This window comes from Phaenicophaeus curvirostris, chromosome 1 (genome assembly GCF_032191515.1).
Source record: "Phaenicophaeus curvirostris isolate KB17595 chromosome 1, BPBGC_Pcur_1.0, whole genome shotgun sequence".
In the NCBI taxonomy this organism is placed as follows: Eukaryota; Metazoa; Chordata; class Aves; order Cuculiformes; family Cuculidae; genus Phaenicophaeus; species Phaenicophaeus curvirostris.
Window position 1 is genome coordinate 152,974,836 of NC_091392.1, and position 18,322 is coordinate 152,993,157.

General features: G+C 44.3%; 1 protein-coding gene across 4 annotated transcripts; it reads left to right on the forward strand.

Moving 5' to 3' along the window:
- The first annotated feature begins 10,071 nt into the window (after window positions 1-10,071).
- Window positions 10,072-17,468, forward strand: SLITRK5 (SLIT and NTRK like family member 5). Of its 4 annotated transcripts, none has more exons than XM_069878593.1 (3): window positions 10,072-10,306; window positions 11,017-11,838; window positions 12,821-17,468. In XM_069878593.1, the coding sequence occupies exon 3, from the start codon at window positions 12,829-12,831 to the stop codon at window positions 15,679-15,681; it is 2,853 nt and encodes a 950-aa protein (XP_069734694.1). In that variant the 5' UTR covers window positions 10,072-10,306; window positions 11,017-11,838; window positions 12,821-12,828; the 3' UTR covers window positions 15,682-17,468. The 4 variants fall into 4 exon arrangements, with proteins under 4 accessions (XP_069734694.1, XP_069734703.1, XP_069734712.1 ...); XM_069878602.1 differs by having other exon boundaries at window positions 11,635-11,838; XM_069878611.1 differs by having other exon boundaries at window positions 11,744-11,838.
- Window positions 17,469-18,322: the final 854 nt, after the last annotated feature.

Consider the following 18,322-nt stretch of genomic DNA (forward strand, 5'->3'; position numbering starts at 1 on the left):
GTTTACTATCTGAAAATCCATTTTTATATCAAATCATATTAATAATTTTTAAATTATGTTCAATTTACCAAATAAAAACCTTAAACTGGAACACAGGAAGTTCCATCTGAGCATGAGGAAAAGCTTCTTTACTATGGGTGACAGACCACTGGAACAGGCTGCCCAGTGAGGTATTAGAGTCTCCTTTTTTGGAGATATTAAAAATGCACCTGGATGCATTCCTGTGCAGCCTGCTGTAGGCGAACCTGCTTTAGCAGGAGATTGGTCCATTCCAACCCATACCATTCTGGGATTCTGGGATTATGCGTAAGCTGACACATTTTTCAGAACATTTTTTTCCATTTTATATACATGACTATGTAATATCAAAACAACCATTCTAACAGTACTTTAATATCCAGGCTTTTTTTTTTTTAATGTATTTTGAAATCTAATTGCATAATCATTAATCTATTTATATGTCCTCTTCAGTACAGTGCAAAATACTTGTCAAACAGAACTCTAAAAATCAAGAAGAATGTTTACTAGCATGTTTTCTTCTCCTGCTCCTCAATTTCTCTTCCTCTTCTCCTTCAGTTAATGTTTTCATTAAGCATTTTCCTGCACATAGGTGCCTATAGGGACACCTAGCGGCAGTAACTAATGAAAACTCCCCAGTCGGAAGATCTGGAGGGGTGACCCGTGGAAATCCAGATCACTCTGAATAGCCAGAACATACAATTTGTGTTCCTTGTAAGAACTCAACACTTTAATTGGAGCAAGTCCACGCACTTAAAAGGCAAAACAAAAGGCTAAAAAAACCCAGCACTATTCCTCACTTCCTTTTAATTTAACATAATATAGTCATAGTGCCTATTGGGCAAAGTGGTCAAGTAACAGATTGATTTTTAATTATCAATGTATAAATTAATCTTCATATTTATTTTAAATAAAGATCAAAGTGTTTCATTAAGAGTCAGTCTATTAGGTGTTATTAAGAAAATGCATGTGTATAAATACATGAAACTAACATGTATTATATTTTGTAAATATAAGTTTAAACACACAATGCAGAAATCCATGACAGGATTTGGTTTTTAAGAATCTGAGGATTTAGTATTTTTTAAAAAAATATATGTGTTCACACAGGGCTGAGTTTACAAAATTATATAGGTATGCTCCTACTTATCTTTTACAGTATTTAGATCAAGATCCAGTAAACAGAAACCACTGAGACTGCTGAAGTTCTTGCTAGATTCCTTCATGTGCCTCAAGGTTCTACATTCCTTTCTGTGTATTTTATTGCCAATATTTAACTAGGCAGCAATATTTTCCCAGATATTAGAAACTGCATTAGTGCTGTTAATACTGAGTCACTGGCAAGTCTTATTTATACATTAATACTCCTGCTTGTTTTGCTTGTGAGGACAAAGTTCAACAGAAATTCCCATGAGATGCCTAAGACCCCCCAAAGTGAACAGGAACAAGATAGGTCAGTCTCTATGCTTGGAGGATAGTATACTCAATGTATTCAAATTTCTAGTAACTTATCTGGAGTAAAAACTTTAACTTCTATTGAATAATTTAAACATTAAACAGAAAACACCTGGTAATTCTCTGAGTTTTTTCTCTTAAATCTATTTTATAATACTGTAAAAAACTCAAGCAAAAAAAAATAAAAAAATTGTCTGATAGATTTGTACCTTAAGGTTACTCCTGTGTGCAAGAAGACAAATAAACCTCTGTATAATTCCTGTCCTACAACTGTCACTAGAAAAAAATAAGGTACCCCTGAGGAAGTGTTCAGATCCATATGGAATCAGAATTTTTTACTTCAGTTATTACAGATAGATTTAGATACCTAATATTTGACATATTTGATGTAATATAATTATTAATTATTTGGTAATCCTAAGTATAGCAAGGAGATAAGAGAGGTGAAAAGTCAGATCTAATATATAATATCAGAACAGTTCAGAATGCATTAACGCATAACGGTTACTTGGGAAGATGAATGCCATACCTCTGAATTTGTTCACCACTTTCCACTACCAGTCAGTTCAGCCAATTCCAGGAAAGCAGGCTCCATCACACATAATGGTTATTTGGGAAGACAAATGTCATAGCTCTGACCACCTCCTCCCACTTCCTTCCTCTTCCCCCATGTTTATACACTGAGCATGACGTCACATAGTATGGAACATCTCTTTGATCCTTTTGATTAGTTGGGGTCAGCTGTCCCAGCTATGTCCCTCCCAACTTCTTGTGCACCCTCAACATACTCAGTGGTGGGGTGAGGTAAGAGGCAGAAGGCTTTGACTTCATGTAAGCACTGCTCAGCAGTAACTAAAACATCCTTGTGTTATCAACGTGGTTTTCTGCATAAATGCAAAACATAGCCCCATACTAGCTACAATGAAGGAAATGAACTCTATTCTAGACAAAATCAGCACACAAATTTTATGGAGATTTTTTTCTTATATGTCACTTAATCCATGCCATGATCTAGTGAAAATGATGAAAGTTTAGCTAGCATTTTTTTTGAGAATGGAACTGAGTTGAATATGATTTTTCATAAGAAGTTGTAATAGGAAGAATAGGAACGTAGAACTGGAAGGGACTATCTAAGTTTCTACATCCTTATAGTCGCGGCTTACCATATACTAGATAAAGAGTAAAAATAGAAATGAATCTATAGCACTTCTTCTCCAAATGGTATCTGCAAATTTCGGTTGGGATAGAGTTAATACTTCATAGTTGCTAATATGGGGCTATGTTTTAGATTAGCACTGAAAAGAGCTAATAACACAGGGTCGTTTTTGCTATTGCTGAGCAGTGCTTACACAGACTTGAGACCTTTTCTGTCTTTCACCCCACTCCAACAGTGAGTAAGCTGGGGGTGCACAAGAAGATGAGAGGCGACAGCTGAAACAGTTGACCTTAACTGATCAATGGAATATTCCATATCATATGACAACATGCTCAGCAATATAAAACCGGGCAATTAAGAAGGAAGGGGGGCAAGTTCAGAGTTATGACGCTTGTCTTCCCAAGTAACCATTACATATGATGGAGTCCTGCTTTCCTGGAAACAGCGGAACTATCTGCTGATTGGAAGTGGTGAACAAATTCCTTGTTCTGCTTTGCTTGTGTATATGACTGTCTCTGTCTCATCCCACAAGTTTTCTCACTTTTACTCTTCTGATTCTCTCCCCCATCTCACTGTGGGGTGAGTGTGTGAGTGGCTGTGTGGTGCTTAGCTGCTGGCTGGGGTCACACCTTGACATAGTACTTCATGCTTTCCAGTACTGAAACAAAACCTTTAATTTTGCAGTAAAGACCAAAAGCCAGGACTCTAATGTTTCTTGGGAAAAAAGAAAAAAGAGGGGAAGAAGAAGAAAAAGGTCTACTGAGGCGCCAGGAACAGGAGCTAATACGTTGGAAAGCGCTTGCAGAATGTTCTAGGAATTAAAATCTTTCCCACTTCACAAAGGAGAACAAAGAAAGAAAGAAATTAACAGTTCTCAGAATCTAAATTATACAACAAGGGGAGAAAACATGTTTCCTGACCTGAGAGCCTGTAGTAAGCCCTCAGGCAGAGAACAGATACAGTGTAAGTGTAGAACAACCATATTCCACCTTCTTCAAAACGCCATTTCCTTTCCAACTTGGCACAAACGTTACTTACCTAACAGGAATTGTGCCATTCAACTGCGCAATGCTCTCTGTTCGAGTTCTAGCTCAAAACTTTTGTATAGTGGCTCGGTTGCCTATTTAGAAGACTTTTCCTATCTCACTTCTCAGTTAGTAAATGTCTTCTTATTTCTAGGTTATGCTAAAATATTATCAATACATAAGTATTAAATGGTATGCCAACATCACTTTCTAGTTCAAATGCTTTCTGTCTCTTTTTAGTATTTAACTTAAAATGCATTTGTAAGGAATCACGTGGCCTTTTAATGTCTACCTGGCTATGTATGTCCTTAAAAAAAAAATAATATTCTGTTCTGTAGACACATTTTCCATGCCCTAATTACCCTAGTTCCTTTCTGATCTTTAAATTTTACTTTAAGGTCTTCGAGATTATGATTAGAATCATGCATGACATAACAAGAACTCATGAAAAATTACATCCTTTACAATTGTGTTGACACTTTCCCACCTGCAAGGAAAATTCTGCCTAATACATCATAGAATCACATTTCTCTTTTTCTTTATACGAGTACTTCTTTTATAATGGCAACATACAGTCATTTTTTGATTGACCACTACCTTCAGGTTTTTAGAATTTTGTATAAAATCAGATCTGCCCGGTTTATAGCAAAATTTTTCATTCATGACTTTGTAGACTGTATTACTCAGCTTCACCTCATTCCCATCAGTCCAGGTGAAATGAAAATAATAAATATGTGAAACAAATTTATAAGTATTTATATGTTAAATGCAGACAGTAACATTAATTTTGTATGTATACTTACAGTATATATGTATTTACATATGTATGTATCTAGACACAAACACACACATATACAGAGGTGTATGTATATGTATGTATATATAAAAGGTCCCACATAAAAAAACCCTGAGACTGTGCCTTTAGTCCTTTCTGTTTAACAAATTAAGAAAATCAACTATGATCACCTTCAAAATAATTCCCTTCTGAGCTGACACGCAGCTGTATACAATGCTGTCAATGTTCAAAGCAATTCTGCAGATCATTTTCTGAAAGGCCGTTGAGAATCACCATCATTTTTGCTTCTAAATTTTCTAGAGACAAAAAAATGGGTTCCTATCAGCACCAACTTGATCTTTGGTAAGAGGGAGCCAGGATGGTGAACAGGGTGGATGTGCAAGCACAGTGATGTTGCTATTAAAAACTGCTTCACAGACAAAGCACTGTAGGCTGGCACACACCAATATTTTCCAAACACGGGTAAGAAAATGTCCATATTTATTTGAACATGTATCCACTTGTACTGAGTGCATTGATCGAGCTGAGCCTTGTCTCACTGTGACAGGTTAAAATGCGTTCTAAAACTACCTCTTTGCCTCTCCCCTCACAGTCTTGGTTCCTGAGCTGTAGGGTTAGTCTCATTTTTTTAATGTCAGATCTTATACTCACATTCTCTAATGATACTAATTAATTCTATAAGTCTCTAATATTCATATTCTCAAAAATTCAAAACTGGTCACGAAGAAACTCCACTACTGACTTCAATCCGTTCAGATAATTCCCTCTCAATGTTACACACTGTCCCCTTGCCTAAGCTGCTTAGAAATTTTGCAATTCTTGTATCCATCCTCCTGATTTCAAACATTTTGAGTCCTTACTTATGGACATGCAAAATGCAAGCTCTTTGTGTTGTTCTTTAGAGCACTCCAGGACAGAAGTTTTCTGGATCAAATACTGTGCCACGCAATACCAGATATGCTGGTGTTGTGGTTTCTCTTGCTCTATTCCTACTTTAATTATAAATCAAAATCTACATATGAAGTCTTAACAGAAACAGAGGCAACTTCTCCAGTAAATATTTAATCCAGGTTTACTTTATTCTTAATGTCCACCCTGTCCTTTAACATCCATCTCACTTTGGTTTAACAAGGTTAAACTTTGGTTTAACAAGGTTTCTGACCATTCTCAGTGTGGTTTTTATACTCTCCAATTATTGATGCAGACTCCTCCTTGGTAATCAATATCTCTTTTTCATTATTTATAGGTTTTGTAATTACCCTTAATAACTTGTTTAAAGTTTTTACATTCTAGGAATTATTTCTTATCTCTGTTGTTTTCTGCCTCTCTCCTCCAATTTAAACATTTTGAAGGAAGATATTATTTGTTATAAGTTACTAACCTACTACAGGTTTGAATATTATGTATAGTTTTTGTGACTTTAGAAGTAAAATATAGCATTAGCTTGAATAATAACTTTTAGCTAGCCTGCCTCTGGATACTTATGCTTACATAAGAAATTTTAACAAGGCTGCAGTTAGAAAGAATGTGACTGTATCTAATTAAGCCAGATAACAAGGACTAGTGCAATGATAAGAGGAAGAAGAACCAGCTAGGACCAGATGCAACCTTGAAGAGGTGCCCAAAGAGTCGAACAGCATGCGCATGAAGGAAAGTTGAAAAGCTCACTGTGAAGAAGACTGCGAACCTTCCTCCAGAAGCCCCCAGACCAAGACCCCTAGAGGGCAGAGCACGTGCGCCAAGGGGAGGAAACTTAAATAAATTCCAAGAACTGATTGTAAGAGACACACCTGTTCCAAGAAAAGTGATGAATATGTATGCTTTGACTGTACATAGCCTTTATTTAGTTGGTATTATTTTACATGCAGTAATATGCCTTATCTGAATTCCAATTGTAATTCTCAAGACTATCTCACTAAACATTTTTGTTTCTGCTTGCCTTTCTTAAATACTGAACTGCGGTTACAAATCCTCCACAGTTTTCTGTCTTGCAACTTCACATGAAGTGGCAAAGTTCAAAATTATCAGATTTAAGATTATTTTCTATCATCAGTTTTCCCTATAGATCCTAACACTCACAAAAATTAAGCCTAAGTTATCCTTGCCTCTTCCTTGCTCAGTTTCTGTTTGTTCAACAGAATCCTCTATCATGTCCAAATTCATATCATCCCCCATAATCAATCTACATAATTGCACAATATCCATTTCTACTTTTTTTTTCCCTGTATTTGTAGGCATTATCATCCAGATCCAATCTGTACCAGCAGATTTATAATAAATTGCATCCCCATGAAGCTTTCTCCTACCCTTTTCTCAATTTTCATTCAAGTAGACACTATCTCATCTTCACCCTCAAATTTAATTTCTTTATTGCACTGTTTTTTACAATCTTTACTCCTTAACAGCTTTTAACGCATTACTATGAAATTATTCCACCATCTTTTTTGTCTTTCCCAAACAGGAAGCATCCATCAGTTCCAACATATTTCATTTATGACTTTGGAAACTCCATATTCCTGTTTTCATACCATGTCTCGCTGCACATGCTTATATCAAATGTTCCTGCTACTCTTACTGACTGAAGTTCTACAGAAAAGGTGCAGCCTAGTTACAATTACACGTTGTTGTAGATACAATCCACGCTTTCACTAGATTCTGTTTATCTATCTTTTCTGTTGTTCCATCTCCATTCATGTCCCTCTATTTGTATTCCATATGAGGGTTATACAAGTTACTGCTGATTTTCCTCTTGAGTTTTCACCTTACAGGTTTTTAGCCTGGTTTAATGAAATGCAGATGTAAGAGATATTAGCAATAGGCAACACATATCAGTAATAAAGATCTCTTTATTTCTCATAAATTTAGCAGCATTTATTTGTTTATGTTAGTGTGCTCAGGTTTATAATGGCAGTTCTCATTCAAATATTCAGATATAGCTTTCAACTGTAAGAAATACTTTCAGACTATGTAGACTGCATTCAAATGAAACCTAATTTCTTGTTAATTTCAGTAAGGAATACAGAGCTGTGCCCTCTCATGCTAGTCATGCATATTGAAATAAATATTCTGCAAAAGACTACAAAACTTTAAGTTACTTTAATAAAATCATGATGTTAATCAGAATAAGAATGAATGAAACAGCAGCATGATAATTCGACACTGTTTAAGCCTTGTGTGTGCATTACTAATATAATCTAGTAGTCCAGTAACTTAGAAGTAAGGTTTTATTAAATCAGATTTTCTATTAATCATAATTTTTAATATCTCATTAGCGCAGCATAAGAATAATTAAACTGAAGCATAGGTACAATACTGACCTTTACCTAATAGTTTTTAACACCATTTCAGGTTTATGAAATGTCAACTCTTCCAAAATGGTTTTGTTGAAGGAGTTAAGCTTAGCCTTGCTGCCAAAGTTAATTAAGATATCTTTCTCTCTTATTAATAAAAAAGTATTTTTGTGTGTCAGAAAAAAAAAGAGCATAGAAACGCAAGGATGACAAACCTTAAAAATACAGGCATATGTGCATAAACCCTCATATATTCAAAATACATTAATTCAAAACAAAAATGTTTTTCAAAAATAGTGAAGTCATTAGAAACTACTAAAAAACCCCTATTTAGTACCTGTGAATTCTTTTTATCCTAGTATCACGTCATTTTTCATGTGGAGTATCAGAAAAGCTTTTAAGAGTGCGAGAGAGGGCAAAAGCGTCTAGTGGGATTCGGTATTCTCTTCCTGACTAAAACTAGTGTTAGCTTAGTCTAGACTAGTCTGAACTCAATATAAAACCTTCCACTGAATCATAGAATCATAAAATAGTTTGGGTTGGAAGGGACCTTAAAGATCATCCACTTCTAAACCCTCTGCCGTGAACAGGGACATCCCACTAGACCAGGCTGCCCAAGGCTCCCTCCAACCTGGCCCTGAACACCTCCAGGGATGGGGCAGCCACAACTTCCCTGGGCAACCTGTGCCAGTGCCCTATTTTTTTTTGCATCAAAACAAGAATGTCAGAGAATCTTTAATAGCAGAAGTACTCAGTCCCACTAAGTTTCCCAAAAGCACCTGCAAAGTCAGGAATATTATCTGGTTTAATATAAGAAAGTTATCTTCCGACAAAACACCAGACCTTACTTATTTAAGGGAAAGAGGATTTAAATCACACTCCTTTTATGTTTGCGTAGAAAAAGAACACATCTTCAGGGGAAGGCCGAGCATTAACAAAAAGGTGGTTCTCCGCAACCACTCCTCGGTTTAGCACGTTGTGATGTTCAGATTCGAACCGAGGAGATGTGTTGAAGATACGGGAAGGGACGGGTGCCCATATATGCAGAGCACCCTTCCCTCCTCCATTCTTAAAGCTCACCCAAGAAAACCCCTGAAGGCACAACTACGCCTCGCATTAGGTCTGAGTTGAAGCAGGATTCCAACCTCTGTCCTGCGCACAGGGGATGCACTTTACAAACAGAACCGCACAGATCACCTCACAACACCCAACAGCAAGTGCGAACACGTGTGCATCTCCGCACGTGCGCTGCCAAACTACCTCATTTTCGAAGAACAGTCAAACGCGCAGTTTGGCGGAAAACACAAACCTAAACGTAAAAAGCGCTGCCACAGCCACCTTCGCACGGTAAAACCCTCCACGTCCCGCACGCCAGCGGAATAAGCGGCTGCGCTTCCAAAGGGCAACGAAGAGACCGTGGTCAGCGCGGCGCCGCCCGCCTCACGCCCCCCCCGGGGCCGCCCCCGGGCCGCCCAACCGCCGCCCTGCGCTGCCACCTGGCGGCAGCGGGAGGCGCCGCACCGAGCCCGCGGCGGTGGCGGGGGGCGCCGCGGGGTCCCCGCAGGGACACGCAGTGGCTGCTGCGCCCCGCTCCGCGCCTGCAAGAGTTGGGCAGAGTGGGAAGGATAACGCGAACGGCACCGAGGCGCAGCCCGCGTTCGCGGTTTACGGAGGATGCTGTAGCGAACGCACACACACGGTTCTTTTCGCTGAGACCCCACGGCCGGGGGCGGCCGCACCGCCGGGACTGCGGCCCGCGGGGGTTTCGCGGCGAGGCGCGGGGAAGCTGGGCCGCGACGGGGAAGAAGAGTGAGCCCAGCCCGGGGTGGAGGAAGAGGCGGGGGGGGAGAGGTGTGAAGTGGGGAGGGGGAGAGGTGTGAAGTGTTCGGGGGTGGGGGGGGGGGGGCGGCGCGGGAGCGCGGCGTTCGCCTCGGCACGTGCGCCCCTGCGGGTGCCCGTGCGGCCGCGCGCGCGAGCGGGGATCGCCCGCCGCCTCCCCCCCCCACCCCCGCGCGCCCTCCCTCCCACCTCCTCCTTCCCGCCGCCGCTCCGCCCTCGCTCCTTCCCCCCCCCCCAAATTCCCTCCCTACCCCCCCCCCCCTTTCCCCGCTGCGCTCAGCGGCGGCGGGGAGAGCGCGGCGCTCCGCCGTCCGCACCCCCCCCACCCACACACAGCGCCCCCCCCCCCCCCCCATCCCCAATCCCCAACCCCCCTCCCCGCCGCCGTGGTGCGGGGCGCGCGCGCGCGCGGGGCCGCCCGGGAGCGCGCTCGCGTGTGCGCTGGTGCATGAGTGTGCGCGTGTTGCGTGTGAGTGTGTGTGTGTGTGGGTGAGCGCCCGTGTGTGTGTGTGTGTGTGCGCGCGCCCCTGTGCGAGCGCTGGTGTCTCGGCGCCGCCTGCGAGCGGGGGGTGTCGGTGCGCGCTCCGCACCGACCGAGCCTCCCCGGCTGCCGAGATACTCGCCTTCGCCTCCGCCTCCGCCCCGGCGGCTCCGCGCAGCGCCCGCGCAGCGGGTCGGGATCTTCATGGGCTGCCACCATGCTTGGGCCCTGGAGATTTCGGGCGAAGTAAGTACCGGGGTTGACTTTTCTCGCGCTTCTCTTTCTCTCTTCTCTACCTCCCTTCCTTCTCCCCCCCCCGCCCCTTCACCGCCCGGTCTTTCCTTGCTGTTGCTTTCCAACCCCTCCCCCGCCCCCCCCGTTTCCCATTCCTCTCGGAAAGCCATTTCTCCCTTCTCCCAACTCCGGGTGCTGCTCGGCTGGGTGGCGGTGTCCGGCTGGGGCTGCTCGCTCGCTGCTGCTGTCGGCGGTACTGAAAGCTGCTTCCAGCCGGATATGCAGTGCGGTAATCTAAGGGTTGAACTCTTCGGGGGAAGAAAAAAAAAAAAAAAAAAAGAGCCACGCACACAAGAAAAATCCCGATGCAACCCCTTTCCTCTTCTCCCCTCCCCCATGCGCCCCCCCCGCCCCCTTTCCCAATCTGAACCTCTGTAGGGAGCTGGCGAACAGCAGCAGGCAGTTATCATAGAGGGGTATCCAGGGCGGGATTGCAACCTTGCATGTAGCCAGCTACAACTTTATTTTCTTTACCTACCATTTGCGCCCTCCCCCCCACCCCCCCGTTTTTTTTTCAGGGGAAGAGAGAAAGGAGGAGGGAGGGAATACTGCATTTGCCTCCTTTACTAACCATAATTGAATTAAAGTTGTAAAACGCCTGGGAGTTTAACACCAACAGGGCAGGTTTTCAGTGGGTTTTTTTTTTTTTCCTTCCTCCGAAGAACTGTTGGTTAATGGATGAATGGATCTGATCAAGCTGAGAAAGAATATGCTAGATACATGCCTTTGAGTAAGATTTCTGCTGCCTTTATGCAGTGAAGCCTTTCGCTTTGAGGAATTCCGATCCAGTTGACGTCTGGTCAGAATTAGATAGAGATTCGCCGAGACTTACGATTTCTTGCTGCATGACTGCCTTTGCTGCAAGTGCTAGATTTGCAGCCTTGGACCTGATGCCACAGGAGATGTCTTGCAGTACTGAGACTTCCCATTTTTCAGGATGCATTCCTCCAAACCAGAGTTCTGTCATGAGGATTGGAGGTCTAGGGTGGACAACAGAAAATGCAAGCCTGCTCCAAGATCCCAGCTTATAAGCCTAGATGATTTATCAGTCTTCCCCTGCCGACACACATAATGAATTTATTTTCCCTATTCATACTGCTTTTTAGACTAGAACTAGAAGAAAGCCACAAGGAGTCAGAAAGATTGCAAGAAGGAATGGAAATGGGATTTGTTTTCAGCTAGCTGAAAACTGGGTATTAAATTACTGACACAGGTCAATGGTAGGGGTTCCCTTCCATCCCCTTGGCTTTTAATCAGCCTGGATGTCTTCTCCTCTAAAGGATGAAGAGTACTGACAGCCATCACTGCTTATAATCAGTAACTGATGCTTGGAGTGCTGGCGATGAGATATTTCGGTGAGACCTATTTAGATCTCTCCACTTCTACCAGGCTAGTTTTGCAGAACATTGGGAATAAGCGATATGTCAGATATGGCTGAGACTCTGAAGATGATCCGCATGTTTTACATTTCTCACAAATTTGGGGTGAGTGGCTAAAGCATTTTCTTTAAGAATATGTGTGTGTGTATGCGTGTGTGAGTGTGTATGTCTGTGTAAGAACTGAAGACCTTTGCTTGATAGTCAGCTGTTACATTGTATACAGCTCCTGGGGGGGTTGTGAGATAAAATCAATTATATTTATTTACTTGTGTAAAGATACAAAATTTCTTGCACTGAAGAAAGCTGTTAAGTGCACTGAAGTAGAAGGCTAACACATTTAATCTCATTACTGGAGAGTTCCTCCACAAAAGTCATCTGCGTATGCGTGTGTGAGTGTCTATGTCTGTGTGGGTGGGTGTGTGCTTTGTAAATGTATAGATAGAAAAAAAAACCCATAGCAGGGTTTTAAGAAATGTGTGATGTGGAGAATGTGTCAGTTTTCTTGCTGTTGAATTAAGCTCACATTTTCAGCACTGAGCATTCTTCTTTGTATTCCTACCATGGCATTTCCACCACTGGTTAAAAATCAAGGTAGAAGGAGGGGAAGACCTTGGCGTGCTGTTCACTGGGGAGGTTCTGAAGGGAAGGGGGAGCTGGGTAATAGGGGAGGTGGGAAACCTTGTAAAATGGTGCTTCTTTTCCCTTAAATTAGAACGATGAAACTGAACTGACAGCCATTTTATGTATATTTATGGGGCTTATCATGAAAAAAGAAGTTCAAGAAAGCATTGAAATGCACCCCCCATGAAGAGAGCCAGAACAATTCCTACTGTGACCTCACCTTTTGAAACACCACAGGCATTTGACTTGCTAGGAGTTGCCCATCAACGTTTTAATCAATGCATGTCATCTAGTCTTTGAAAATATGGGAATTGCAAGTGACGAGGGATTTTTTTTGTTTGTTTGTTTCTTTGATTAACAATCCATTATCTACCCCACTGAAGCTACATGTAAACTTTGTGTCCATTTTAAATTTCATGGGGCTATGCCATTATGCCGCTTTCTTTTTTTCTCCTTATCCTTACAGGAAATAAAATGTACGCTTGCTGCTCTACAGTAACTTTGGAACAGGATCTCAATAAAAAAATGCATATCTGGATGCTGCAGACGATCGCATTTGCTTTAACATCGCTAGTCCTTTCGTGGGCAGAAAGCATCGAGTATTATGGGGAAATCTGTGATAATGCATGTCCTTGTGAGGAGAAGGACAGCATCTTAACAGTGAGCTGTGAAAACAGAGGGATCATCAGCCTTTTTGAGATCAGTCCACCAAGGTTCCCTGTGTACCACCTCTTGTTGTCTGGAAACCTTTTGAACAGGCTGTATCCAAACCAGTTTGTCAATTACACGGGTGCTTCGATTTTGCATCTGGGGAGCAATGACATACAAGACATTGAAACCGGGGCCTTTCATGGTCTGAGAGGTCTAAGGAGGCTGCACCTGAACAATAACAAGCTGGAACTTTTACGGGATGACACTTTCCTTGGACTAGAGAGTTTGGAATACCTACAGGTTGATTATAATTATATTAGCATCATTGAACCCAATGCCTTCAGCAAACTGCATTTGCTGCAGGTGCTGATTCTCAATGATAACCTCCTCTCCAGTTTGCCCAACAACCTTTTCCGTTTTGTGCCCTTAACTCACCTGGACCTGAGGGGTAACCGGCTGAAACTATTGCCCTATGTGGGCCTTTTGCAGCACATGGATAAAGTGGTAGAGCTGCAGTTGGAGGAAAACCCCTGGAATTGCTCTTGTGAGTTGATTGCTCTGAAGGATTGGCTGGACAGTATCTCCTACTCTGCTCTAGTGGGAGATGTGGTTTGTGAGACCCCTTTCCGCTTACATGGTCGAGATTTGGATGAAGTCTCCAAGCAGGAGCTTTGCCCCAGACGGCTCATCTTGGATTATGAAATGAGACCACAGACACCACTGAGTACCACAGGGTATTTCCACACTACCCCAGCCTCGGTCAACTCTGTGGCCACTTCTTCTTCAGCTGTTTACAAATCCCCTTTGAAGCCCCCCAAAGGGACCCGCCAACCCAACAAAACAAGGGTGCGACCCACCTCCCGCCTGCCCTCAAAAGACCTGGGATACAGCAACTATGGCCCCAGCATTGCCTACCAGACCAAATCCCCGGTGCCTCTGGAGTGCCCCACTGCCTGCACTTGCAACTTGCAGATTTCTGATCTGGGTCTCAATGTCAATTGTCAGGAGAGGAAGATTGAGAGTATTTCTGAACTACAGCCCAAACCTTATAATCCCAAGAAGATGTATCTGACGGAAAACTACATTGCTTTGGTACGCAGGGCCGATTTTGTGGATGCCACTGGGCTGGATTTGCTGCATCTGGGCAATAATCGGATCTCGGTCATTCAGGACCGAGCTTTCGGGGATTTAACTAATTTGCGAAGGTTGTATCTGAATGGGAACAGGATCGAGCGGCTGAGCCCAGAGCTGTTCTATGGGCTGCAGAGCCTGCAGTACCTCTTCCTGCAGTACAACGTCATCCGGGAGATAGAGACAGGCACCTTTGAACCTGTCCCCAACCTTCAGCTGTTGTTTCTGAACAACAATCTTCTGAGGTCTTTGCCGGGGAACATTTTTTCTGGTCTGTCTCTCTACAGGCTGAGCCTGCGGAGCAACCACTTCTCCTACCTGCCGGTGAGCGGGGTGCTGGACCAGCTGAAATCCCTGCTGCAGATCGACCTGCACGAGAACCCCTGGGACTGCACCTGCGACGTGGTCGGCATGAAGCTGTGGCTGGAGCAGCTCAACACGGGTGTCCTGGTGGACCAGGTCATCTGCGAGTCCCCTAAGAAGTTCGCCCAGAGCGACATGCGGGCCGTCCGGGTAGAGCTGCTGTGTCCCGACTACTCGGACATCGTCGTCTCCACGCCCACGCCGTCCCCGGGCCAGCTGCCGGCTAGAACCACCGCCTCGTCCTCCACCGTTCGCCTCAACGGCACGGCGGCCGCGGGGGGCTCCGCGGGCGGCAGCTCCTCGGTGCCGCTCTCGGTGCTGATCCTCAGCCTGCTGCTGGTCTTCATCATGTCCGTCTTCGTGGCGGCGGGGCTCTTCGTCCTGGTGATGAAGCGGCGCAAGAAGGGCCAGGGCGACCACGCCAGCGCCAACAACTCCGACGTGAGCTCCTTCAACATGCAGTACAGCGTCTACGGCGGCGGCGGCCACCACCACCACCACCACCCGCACCTCCAGCAGCACCCGCCCCACCGCGGCGGCGGCGCGGCGCTGCCCAAGGTGAAGACCCCCGCCGGGCACGTCTACGAGTACATCCCGCACCCCTTGGGCCACATGTGCAAGAACCCCATCTACCGCTCCCGGGAGGGCAACGCGGGCGAGGATTACAAAGACCTCCACGAGCTCAAGGTCACCTACGGCGCCCACCCGCTGCAGCCCGGGGGCGCGGCGCCGCCCCCCCCGCCGCCTCCCCCCGCGCCGCCGGCGCCCGGCGGGGAGGATGCGCCGGTGCGCAGCCCCGCGTACAGCGTGAGTACGATCGAGCCGCGGGAGGAGCTGCTCTCCCCGGGGCAAGACGCCGAGCGCTTTTACAGGGGCGTTTTGGAGCCCGACAAACACTCGTCCTCCTCCACGCTGGGCACGCCCGGCTCCGCTCTCCCCGACTACCCCAAGCTCCCCGCCGCCTACACCTACTCCCCCAACTATGACCTTAGGCGCGCCCACCAGTACTTGCACCCGGGGCCGGGGGACGGCCGGCTCCGGGAGACGGTGCTCTACAGCCCCCCGAGTACTGTCTATGTAGAGCCCAACAGGAACGAGTACCTGGAGCTAAAAGCAAAACTAAACGCAGAGCCGGACTACCTCGAAGTGCTGGAAAAACAGACCACGTTCAGCCAGTTCTGAGAAACAGCCCCCTCCCTTCGCACCCCTCCTCCCCGCCAGCCACAGGAGTTCCTTCTCTAGAGTATTTGTATTTAACAATCACACGCAAAACAAAGAAACGTAAATGCTGACCTCCCCCCTACCTGGCCACCTCCCCCTCCTTCTCTTCTCCCCGCCCCTTTAATTCGTTTTATTGTAGGGTGAAGTGCCTTGGCACAGTATTTTTCAGCTTCGGGGAATAATTCTGAAAGGGTGTGCTGTTTATTTTACTTTATTTTCAGGGCTTTTGTTTGTTTGTTTGTTTTTTTCTTATTTTACTGTGTTTGACGGTTGGAAACCACCTATTGTGTAAATGAGGCACAAGGCTGGCATTGTTTGTGTGACCATGTGTGCTTGGGGAAGGTGGCAGGAGGGCCATGTCAGGTTATATTCAGGTTACAAGTACAAAAGTCATGGTAACTTTTTTTTTTAAGAGAAATTGTTTGATTTTGTTTTCTTTCTAGTTGAAGAATACAGCGCACATTTTCCGCTTTTAGCCATGGGTGATTCTAAATGGCTTTTATGGAGAGATTAGCACACCCCGAATTTAATACAAGGTTTCCTTTTTTTAAGGATGTGTTTGTATGCTTTCTGGACTTTTGAATTAAAAATATATTATGATCTTTGAAAGGATCACTGTAGATGTGGACAAATCATTAAAGAATGCAGAGATATATGATCCATAACTGGTTAGTGAAAATAACTTATTGATGAAATATAAAAAATATTTTATTGTAGCACCTATTTTTATATGCACATTAGCATTTCTCTTTCCTTCACTATTTTAGGGCCTAATCCTGCAAATTCTTACTCATTTGATTATCTGTATTTGTGAAAGAAGTCCCAGTTTAGGCCTTCATCCTGCAGGCACTTAAGCACCTGAACAACTTTACCAATGTGTGTAGTCACAGAGACTCACTCATTGAGCATAGTCAAATGCCCGAAAGATTAGGATAGACGATGCAGTACTATTCTTACAAATAAAACTACTGGGATGTTTATATGGTATTTCTTTTTTCAGGATAGGGTTCAAAGTCTGTGGATTGCTTTAAACTGTTGCACTACATTGAGAGCTTTTTTCCCAAAGCTGATGTAGTATCAGGAGGACCTTTTAAATCACTACAGATAATGCCAATTATGACCAACAGACAATCTTAGACAGATAATCTGATTGCAGTAGAAAAAAAATCACGTTCCTCTATTTAAAAAGGTACCTTTTAACAACCTCCTGCTCAGGCATCCCATTGGGCTAGTGAGGGGCAGTAGAAGGCATTCATTTTAGCATGAAAAAAAGCAGTGGTTTGCTTTTGATTTGTCAGTTGTTTGTTTTTTTTTTTTAATTTAAAAAAATCATAAGTTTACCAAAATATAATGATTTTACAAATGTTGTAGCCAGTTCCTGATTGTTTAGTCAAGTACAATTGCATTTGTACAGATCCACGTGTTTACTGGCATCTTGAAAGACCAAATGATGGACTGTACACATTTTTACATAATGTCTTTACCCCTTTGGGCAGCAGGCAATGGCAAGGATATTCATAAACCCACCATCACTGTAAGATGGGACAACTGATGTCTCATATGTATCCCAGCACATGTGATTTTTTAATAGTTTCTGAATAAACACTTCATAAATATTTCAAATGTAAGAACATGAAGTAACGAGTATCTGGAGTTTAAAATTTCTTGCTGAAATCATCTGTTTGTATGTTGGATTCTCTTTACTAGCAAACGTGGCTCATTAGAAAGGTCTAACATTTTTAGGCAAAACAAAAAAAGGGCCATCTACAAAAAGGGCCGCAGGGAGGACCCAGGAAACTACAGGCCTGTCAGTCTGACCTCAGTGCCAGGGAAAGTCATGGAACAGGTGATCTTGAGTGCTATCATGAAGCACATGCAAGAGAACCGGGTGATCAGGCCCAGTCAACATGGGTTCACAAAAGGCAGGTCTTGCCAGACTAACCTGATCGCCTTCTATGACAAAGTGACCCGGCTACTGGATGAGGGAAAGGCTGTGGATGTGGTCTTCCTGGACTTCAGCAAAGCCTTTGACACAGTTTCTCACAGCATTCTGCTTGAGAAACTGTCAGCCTCTGGGCTGGACAGGCGCACACTCTCCTGGGTGGAAAACTGGTTGGATGGCCGGGCCCAGAGAGTGGTGGTAAATGGTGTGAAATCCAGCTGGAGGCCAGTGACAAGTGGGGTTCCCCAGGGCTCAGTGCTGGGTCCAGCCCTGTTCAATGTCTTCATCAATGACCTGGATGAAGGCATCGAATGCACCCTTAGCAAGTTTGCGGATGACACTAAGCTGGGTGGAAGTGTCGATCTGCTGGAGGGTCGGGAGGCTCTGCAAAGGAATCTGAACAGGCTGGACCGCTGGGCAGAGTCCAATGGCATGAGGTTTAACAAGGCCAAATGCCGGGTCCTGCACTTGGGGCACAACAACCCTATGCAGTGCTACAGACTGGGAGAAGTCTGTCTAGAAAGCTGCCTGGAGGAGAGGGACCTGGGGGTGTTGGTTGACAGCCGACTGAATATGAGCCAGCAGTGTGCCCAGGTGGCCAAGAAGGCCAATGGCATCTTGGCTTGTATCAGAAACGGCGTGACCAGCAGGTCCAGGGAG